This window comes from Quercus lobata, chromosome 12 (genome assembly GCF_001633185.2).
Source record: "Quercus lobata isolate SW786 chromosome 12, ValleyOak3.0 Primary Assembly, whole genome shotgun sequence".
In the NCBI taxonomy this organism is placed as follows: Eukaryota; Viridiplantae; Streptophyta; class Magnoliopsida; order Fagales; family Fagaceae; genus Quercus; species Quercus lobata.
In genome coordinates this window covers 31,879,023-31,888,890 of record NC_044915.1, presented here as the reverse complement: position 1 = coordinate 31,888,890, position 9,868 = coordinate 31,879,023, and the positions used below count along the sequence as shown (strand labels likewise).

Here is a 9,868-nt window from a genome sequence, read left to right as displayed (position 1 = left end):
AAAAAGGTAGCTCCTCAACCAACTATCTCAAAGAAGTGATGTTCGAAGTTAAAGCCATTGATCTTGGATACTCTGGTGGTAAATATACTTGGGCAAAGGGCAAATGGGGAAATGCCGCAATCAAGAGAAGATTGGATAGAGGAATAGGTAATATATCATGGAGGTTAGCATACTCGAAAGCCACAATAACCCACCTAGGCTCTGATCATGCTCCAATCGTACTTGACACCAACCCTTTATCCTGCTTTGCTCACCAACATTTCAGATTTGAGGCTGCTTGGCTAAGGGATGACCACTGCTACTTGGTTATTGACAACGCCTAGAATGAGGAACCTCGTAGCTCAGACTTCATCAAGTTATGCAAAAAACAAGCTGCCACCAAGGATGCGCTCAAGAAGTGGAATAAGGAAGTGTTCGGACGGTGCCAAGACAACATTAACTCCCTGATCCAATGCATCAATGCCATCCAAAAAGAGCCTCCTACAAACCATTCAGGGGATTTAGAAGCATCCTTTCAAGCTGAACTCTTAGAATGGCTCCTCCGGAGTGAAACTTTGTGGCGCCAAAAATCACGAGAGCTCTGGCTGAAGCTAGGAGACAAAAACACCAAATTCCATCCTTCCACAGTTATCAGAAGGAAAAGAAATAGCATCGATGCAATACGAGATGATAATAGCTTATGGATCACTGAGGGCAACTCCATTAGAACTGCGTTCCTTGAGCACTTCAAGAACCTTTTTCAGCAAAGTGAGTTTGACTTTTCCCCTCATCTCGAGCATCTTGTCCTCCCATGTATCACAGAAGACAAAAATTCCGAGCTTTGCAAAATTCCCAAACCTGATGAGATTAAATCCATTCTTTTCAGCATGCAAGACCTTAAAGCCCTTGGTCCAGATAGCTTCCCTACTATCTTCAATAAGTAGTGCTGGCCTACTGTCAGCGATGCCGTTACCAATGCAGTCACCTCCTTCTTCATCAGAGGGACTATGCCAAGGGAGGTAAACTGTTCTTTCATTGTCCTTATTCCCAAAATTTCTAACCCTTCTACTGTAAATTATTTCAAACCCATAAGCCTTTGCAACGTGGTATACAAGATTATCCACCTGTCTGATCCAATCCATATGTATTGAATACTCTGCAATCTCAACCCCATTGATAGCTCCCTGCCCACCTCCACTCGTGCATTTATGGTTCCCACTTCCTACAAATAGCATTAAGATCAACGTAGATGCTGCCATTTCAGACTCTCAAGCAACTATCACTATGGTGGCTCGTGATTACCGTGGTGTACCCCTCAAAGTCTAGGCAAGGTTGATAAAGAGAACATCTCTCTTCCAAGTGGAAACTGAAGCTTTGCTATGGGCAGTTCAGCTTGCAAAAGTAGAAAAATTGAGCCATGTGATTTTCGAAAAGGACGGCAAGACCTGCTTCGACGCCATCAACACCCTGAACCATCCTTACCCTTGGAGAATTCACACCCCGCTACTCAACATCCTTGCTTTAGTAAAGTGTTTTATTTCTTTTTTTTTTAGAAAGAGTAAAGTGTTTTATTTCTTGTTCTCTTGTTTGGGTTAGTAGGACCTGTAATGGTGTGGAACACCACGTAGCTAGATTTTCTTTAGAATGTCGTTTGGCTTTCTTCTTCTTTTTGGATAACTTGCCCCCTGCTTTGTTGGATGTTTGTAAGGCAGATTATCCCCCTTATTCCGTGTGTTTTTTAGTAATGCATTGCAGATTATCAAAAAAAGAAAAGAAAAAAGAAGATGGTAGAGTATATTGTTGGATTAGGTTAGCTTCACTTGTAAATTAATTATTTTTTTCTCGAATAAGATATTTAAGTTAGCTCAATTAGTAAAAATTTTTTGTCATCGAATAAAAGATCTAACATTCAATCCTGACATATACTAAAAATTATTTAGTGTCTTAGTCTAATTGTAAAAAGCAATTATCAAGTTATCGCTATATATTGAAATTCTATCTTATCTTGGTTCTCCAAAAAAAAAAAAAAAAAAATTCTATCCTATTTTTTTTAAAAAAAATAAAAAAATTGTAGACTACACAAGGAAACCGAACCTTTCCTTTTCAAGTACAGGTATGATTCAATTCCAAAAAGTAATAGTAACAGATTTTATCAACTGGGTTGGTTTGGTGAAGTTTATTTTATTTATTTGGTTAGTTACATTTTTTTTTTTTAAATTGGATTTTTTCTAAAGCGCAATTGTATATTTATTAATTTTTTGAGCTCTACAATTGTATTTTTATATAACTTATTTTTAAAAACATTTTTTAAGGGAACAAAACAAAATAAACAAATAACAAAAAAAAGCCCATCCAAATAGTACTGAATTATGGATTAAAGGATATCAACAATACCCCTAAACTAGTTGGAATCTATAATCTTTATTAGTTTAATTTAAATAGGGGTCCTGTGAATGAGTACTCTCAAATCATTTGTTAATAAACTATTTATAAAAAAAAAAAAAATTGATACCATTTTTATAAAATATATAAAAAAATTGTTTAAAAATCGATTATTTCTTCTTATTTTTCCAAATAAATATTTGTTTATCAGTAAAAGGAAATAAAGATAAAAGAAGAATAACAATAACATATGCAAAGATAATGATTGAGTTCGTCACCTGTGTGGACGTAAGCATGTTTGAACAGTTGGCTTAGATGTGGACCAGTGAGAATGGTCGGCAATTGAGAGCAATCCAATTCCGACATCAAATCAAAAACTTAAAAGAGTCCACAAATGACAATCAAACTGGCAGAGGCGCACTTACTAGGCAAGACATAAGTATCAGTATTGGCGGTGCCATAATGATTTTATTTTAACATTCAATTCAATAAAATAATATATTTATAATATGAATATAATAAATAATCTGACTTATAGTATGATTGTATGAACAAAATAAAAAATATATATATATATATATTTATAGATTTTTTTTTTTTACATTTGAATTACATTGCACAACTAACAAATTACTACTTTAACTCTACCAATATAGCCTTAATTTTATAATTTATGGTGCTAAAAATAACAATAGAACTATTTGGCAACATCTAACCATTCGATAGAATTTCATATGCATGATATAAACTTTACCAATTAGAGTTTATCCAAAAAAAAGAAATGACAATATTTAATTGTCATGTGATAAATAAAATTATTAGGTAGCTGTTATTTTCACGTAAATAGAACTGAATTACATTACTATCTAAATTGCGTAACCCTTCATACAACCTTATTCACTGCTTTAGTTTGGGACCCAGCACCTCTAGCCTCAGGCTCTCAGCCTCAGTAAAATTAAATAAATAAATATAAAAAGAGCTAGTCTCATCCACTTCTATTTCTGCTCAAAACATTTATTTATCTCATTCATTCACTTAGCAAAAAAGGGCAAAAAAAAAACCAAAAAAAAAAAAAAAAAAACGCTTTAAGACAATAATTGTTCTCTCTCTCTCTCTCTCCTTTTTTTATTTTATTTTTTATTTACATTAAAATATTTTTTTATAATCATATTATCAAATTGAAAATAATATGATATTCTTCAATATTTAACCTAATGTCTATTGCGAATTTGCAATTCTTAATGAGGAATCGAGATGATCACATTCACACTACCTTTAGAAAGTAGTAAAAGCAAACAAACAAATACACATTTAATTTTTTATTATTATTTATAATTTAATAGTTACAATGGGGTGAGAAATTTAAACATTGGATGTCTCATTTGAAAACACCAAAAAGTATGAATCAGTTAAGTTACAAGACTCTTAGCAAAAAAACTCATTTAATTGAATGTTGTGGGAGCTAACACAATAAATATTCAAATTAAAAGTTGTATACCTTTATTCTTCTTCTCTCCCTTTCCCCAATCTAATGTAATATGAAAATTTTAATCAATATTAATTAATAAGTAATAAAATATGCTCAATTAATATGAAAAATATATCTAGCTGAATTTGGACTTTAAATATCGGTTTTGCATAATTAATGAAATCACATTAGTCCAAGTTTAGAACGTAGCATCATTCACCTATTTTCTTGTGATTTATTATTCTGTTTGAAATACAATTTCTTTTTATCTCAACCATCATATATAACTGGCTATTATGTATTCTTCTATTTCATTTGTTTTTTCAAAAGCTTCTAAACACAGTATAAACCACATTTCTAGACTTTTCTTAGCAATCAATCAAAATAAGCTAGAAATATGCATCATGTATGGGAAAAGAAAACTATACATCAATTTCAAGGTAAACAAACACCTTATTTGAAATGTTGAAAATTTGAAATGCATCGAAATTTATAATGATGTCTTTAGTTGTGAAACCATAAAACGTTCAAAACCAGAATTTTTTCTAAGCATCATTAACCTATAGATTTCCAACTTCATGCAAATGTAATCGACAAAGAAGTATACATAACCAAGTCAGATCGGCCAAAAAAATACAATAATCGTGATATTTATCATGGCAGCAAAATTTCTAAAAAACAGTTTTTCATGAATTTATTTGGCTTAAGTCCATTACATTGGGATAATGACACGTGTACGTAATTCACATTGGTATGTAATGCATCTACTAGCGTATGTCTTCACATGTTTCCAGTTCCCAAAGTATAGGCTATAGCATTAGCAATTTTCAAAAGCATAAGCTTTACATCTTGGTCAGACTTAAAAAGTTAATTATTGCGAATGCAGAAGTAGTAAATCCTCATTAGTGTTGGGAATAATTTCAGTCCTGAATGCCATCGATGCTAGATTTCGTTTTTTCTTTAAATTGCTTTCAGATTACTTATATAAAGCAGACTTAAGAGTTATCGAACTATCCTTTCTGCATTAGGCTCCGTAGGCTAAAAAACTGACTCCTTATTATGTTGTTTAAGGAATTTGAACTCCTGCCTAAACTTGCAAGGAGCCGGTCTTCTGTTGATAAAGCCAAGCTTCAGAATGCATCTTCAGTAGAGGAGGCCCTAAACATTGCTCGAACATCCTTACAAGTATAGTACACTACAGAATAGTGCAGAAGACATGTTACAATCATCAACTGAGATTGCTTCATTTACAGATTTTTTAATTAATAATCTTCATTAGGACTTAGTAAGAGAAATAATAATAATAGTAATGATGATGATGATGATGATGATGATATTTCTTTGGGGATTATTTTTCCTCATTGTCATGTTCAATAACTTGAATATTTTATTGATCTTATTGATGTTCCTCTCGTTTTATTGATCTTATTGAAAGTATGCAGAGAGAGACTGATGCTTTTGTATATATGGCAATCATATGGTACAAATGTTGACATATGTACGTATGGCTTTTGTTTCTTAGGGGAAGTCAACTGATGCTTGTGGTTATTTAATGATAAATGTAGCAGTCCATTGTTTCTTTACAAAATCCTTGGGCTTGGCTAACTAGTTTCCGTTTTTAATATCTTAGAAGGGTTATCTTTAATATCTTTGAAGGGTTTTCAATGATAACAATATATGACTATTTAATATATAGGACAAAACTTAAGTACAGTATCTTAGGTGTTTTTTAGGTTATTCTCTTCAGATTTAGCTATGTGGCTATTTAACTAAAAAATACACTTCCAACCCATTAAAAAAAATCGACATGGCTGAATTTTAAGAAGATAACTTAAGAAATAGCATCCAAGTACTGTTCCCAAGTCTTGCTCTAATATATATATCTTCCTCTGATGCCTTAAAATGCCGTGTTGTTTATTATCATTATTATTGTTATTAATACTTTGGTTGGAGAGAGAATAACATACATACAACCTCGAACAATAGAACCTGATAATAATAATTTCATTACAAATAGTCAAGCATAGTAATCTACTTCTGTATCATGTTCTACATCATATTTTTATAATATGTTTTTATGAAGTTCCAAGATAGTGGAGGAATGGAAGTGGTAACAAAAAAAAATTTCTCTCCATACTCCCACTAGTACTCTCTCCCCCTCACCTTCCCCTTAACCCAGCAACCATGTCCGCTATCGCCTATCCTCCCTCCTCCACCCACCTCCACCTTCAACCACCATTTCCTACAATATCCTCCCCACACAAAAGCTATTATCTCTATCCCAGATCCATCATGGAGGTCTCTGACCTCATATCACGCACATAAAAAGTCACCTATGAAGAAGCCAGAATAGAGCTCCCTCCAAGCCAAGCTCCCACAACCTCACCAAACCTTATCCTCCTTGCCAAACTTCTCACCAACAAAGACATAGGACTCACCTATGACAACGATGTGGCCTTTAAAGCATGGAACCTGGTCTATCCCTTGGAGGTGGAACACATAAATAAAAACATTTTATTTCCATCACGAAGTAGATGCGCACAGAGCCTATCATAGACGACCATGGTCTTGAAAGGGTGTACACCTTATCCTCAAAAAATGAAGCCCAGACATCACTTGGCAAGAGGTCGACTTTTCCCCATCAACCTTTTGGGTTCAAGTCCACTGCCTCCTGCCTTGTGGAATATAGAGGACAACCTGAGAAGGATAGTCTCGCGATTGGGAGAAGTTACAGAAGTGGATCAAGTTGGTGAATCAGGCGGTGCATGGAAAAAATTTCTAAGAATTCGCGTAGACATCCCAATAGAGAAGCCACCTTTCCCAGGTTTCTTCCTCTCCCACCCAAATAATAGTGATTCACGGATCGAACTAAAATACGAGAAACTCACAGATATCTGCTATAAGTGTAGGGTCATCAGACATGAAGAAAGGTCATGCACAAGCACCCTTTTCCAGCTTTACAACCCCAACGGTGCTAGATTCAAGGCTGCCAGACCATGGCTCCAACCCGGACATGACAACTTACCACCTAGAGTTTTTGAGCACCCAACCGATGCCTCCAACGTGGTCATAGCTTCACCCGAAAATCCACCGGAGAATAACAGCAGCTCTGTACGTGACACTGTACTTGGGGTGGCATTGCCAACAACGTACAACATACATCCAGAGCATAGTACTGGGCCACTACCTACACAGAATACGTGGCACCCCCACGACATTCCCACCTCTACTACATCAGTAGGTACGGATAGTATTGCCCCAACGATGCACACCCAAGCCGAGCTGGAAACATTACTGGGGACAACTGTACCCCACCACGTCTTATCCATCGGGACCAACTCCCAAGCAGGCCCTTCAGTCAAAGTATCACTCTGAGGTCTCCGAAACCTGATCCGTCTAACCCCAGTGCAAGTGGACCTAAGGCTTATAGAAGAGTAGACACCCCTTTCATCAACCCACGACCCAACAGCCCTATGATGCCCAAATTTGATTGATTGTATGATGAGTGTGGGTGTGTGATGAGTCCTACATCGGGTATTTACCGGGTAGATTTAGGCTTTATTAACAACTACAAGGAGCCTCAATTGTGACTAGTCCTTTTGAGGTATACCGTAGATGTGGCTAACGCTTTTCCTTGGGTTGTTACAGATGGTATCAGAGTCATGCTCTAGTTAGAAGTTTGGGCCCCACACGCGGGGATGCGTGTGCCCACAAGGGGGGGTGGATTGAAGTGACCCAAAAAGGGGGGTCTTGCATTCCATGGAATCCCACATTACCTAGAGAAGCACATGAGAATGTGTTTATAAGAAATGATCTTCCTTCAATGTGTAGAGGTCTTTTCCCTCACTGCTGTGTACTTTGGGGGAGAACAAAACCATAAGGGGTATGAGACCCCAAAGCAAACAATAACTATACAGGTGGGGTGGGGTCGTTACAAGCCCAGTTAACACTCCTATCCCAATCCATCCACAATCTCCCAAAGGCACCTTTGAATCCTTAATTATCCAATCTCTTATACACCCCACACCTCTGACTTCCTTTGCCGCTGAAACCAACCGAGAGCTTCTAACCCAGCACCTTACCCCACCACACACAATACCACACCCACCAAATCCTTTGAAAAGGAAAGTTACAGAAAAAGAACTCAGCTTCTTCGCCAAACATCTAAGAAAGGCAGCTAGTGGACCAGAGCCAATATATTTCGACCTAGAGACCGTTGCTCTCATCCCACAGTCGAGCTTGGAATATTTCATTCTTAAGGAAAGAAGGAAAGCAGAATATAAAGCTCATAATCATAAGTCTTTCTACCATTTACTATCTGAAGTCTGTTCACGCCCTAATGTTAACACCAATTCATCTACTTCTATGGCCGAGGAGGTAGGCCCTATCAAGCCCCAACCGTCCCCATGAAACTACTCTGTTGGAATTGTCGGGGCATCTGCAACGCCTCGATAGTTTGAGCCTTAAAGGCTCAAATAAAAGGGGTAGGCCTGATTTAATTTTCTAGTCCGAAACTAAATCTACTGTTAATAGAATGGAGTTTGTTAAAAGCTCCATCAAGTTTGATCATCTGCTAGTTGTTGAAGCAAGAGGTAAAGCAGGCGGGCTCTATGTTCTGTGGAAAGCTAGGCTATCTGTTAAGGAGGTAAAATACAACAAAAATCTCATTGCAGTCAAAATCAGCGACGTTGCTTGCGAATGGCTCATGGTTGGCTTTTACGGCCCCCTGTACTTCTCAAAAAAGAAAAAAGCATGAGAGAATCTTTTCGCTCTACTTGAATCCCATCAAAGACCCTAGGAGTGTTTTGGAGATTTCAACTTTGTGTTCAATGAAGATGAAGCCTTATGAGGTTAAAAAGGCAGCACCTCAACCAACTATCTCAAAGAAGTGATGTTCGAAGTCGAAGCCATTTATCTTGGATACTTTGGTGGTAAATATACTTGGGCAAAGGGAAAATGTGGAAATGCCGCAATCAAGAGAAGATTGGATAAAGGAATAGGTAATATCATGGAGGTTAGCATACTGGAAAGCCACAATGACCCACCTGGGTGCCATCAGCTCTGATCACACTCCAATCGTACTTGACACCAACCCTCTATCCTGCTTTGCTCACCAACATTTCAGATTTGAGGCTGCTTGGCTAAGGGATGACCACTGCTACTTGGTTATTGACAACGCCTAGAATGAGGAACCTCGTGGCTCAGACTTCATCAAGTTATGCAAAAAACAAGCTACCACCAAGGATGCGCTCAAGAAGTGGAATAAGGAAGTGTTCGGATGGTGCCAGGACAACATTAACTCCCTGATCCAATGCATCAATGCCATCCAAAAAGAGCCTCCTACAAACCATTCAGGGGATTTAGAAGCATCCCTTCAAGCTGAACTCTTAGAATGGCTCCTCCGAAGCGAAACTTTGTGGCACAAAAAATCACGGGAGCTCTGGCTGAAGCTAGGAGACAAAAACACCAAATTCCCTCCTTCCATAGTTATCAAAAGGAAAAGAAATAGCATCGATGCGATACGGGATGATAATAGCTTATGGATCACTGAGGGCAACTCCATTAGAACTGCGTTCCTTGAGCATTTCAAGAACCTTTTTCAGCAAAGTAAGTTTGACTTTTCCCCTCATCTCGAGCATCTTGTCCTCCTATGTATCATAGAAGACGAAAATTTCGAGCTCTGCAGAATTCCCACGCCTGATGAGATTAAATCCGTTCTTTTCAGCATGCAAGACCTTAAAGCCCTAGGTACGGATATCTTCCCTACTATCTTCAATAAGTAGTGCTAGCCTACTGTCAGCGATGCCGTTACCAATGCAGTCACTTCCTTCTTCATCAAAGGGACCATGCCAAGGGAGGTAAACTGTTCTCTCATTGTCCTTATTCCCAAAATTTCTAACCCTTCCACTGTAAATCATTTCAGACCCATAAGCCTCTGCAATGTGGTATACAAGATTATCCACATGTCTGATCCAATCCAGATGTATTGAATACTCTGCAATCTCAACCCCACTGATAGCTCCCCGCCCACCTCCACTT

At 37.4% G+C, this 9,868-nt stretch overlaps 1 protein-coding gene across 1 annotated transcript; it reads left to right on the top strand.

Annotated features, from left to right (window-relative positions):
* The first annotated feature begins 8,363 nt into the window (after positions 1-8,363).
* Positions 8,364-9,612, top strand: LOC115970543. The gene is made up of 2 exons (XM_031090163.1): positions 8,364-8,474; positions 9,013-9,612. Exons 1-2 carry the CDS (start codon positions 8,364-8,366, stop codon positions 9,610-9,612), a joined length of 711 nt encoding a protein of 236 aa, XP_030946023.1.
* The last annotated feature ends 256 nt before the right edge of the window (positions 9,613-9,868 follow it).

Coding starts and splice junctions, on each gene's coding strand:
- LOC115970543 (XM_031090163.1), top strand. CDS start 8,364: ATGGAGTTTGTTAAAAGCTCCATCAAGTTTGATCATCTGCTAGTTGTT. Junction 8,475..9,012: donor CTAGGCTATCTGTTAAGGAG/GTAAAATACAAC, acceptor GACAACGCCTAG/AATGAGGAACCTCGTGGCTC.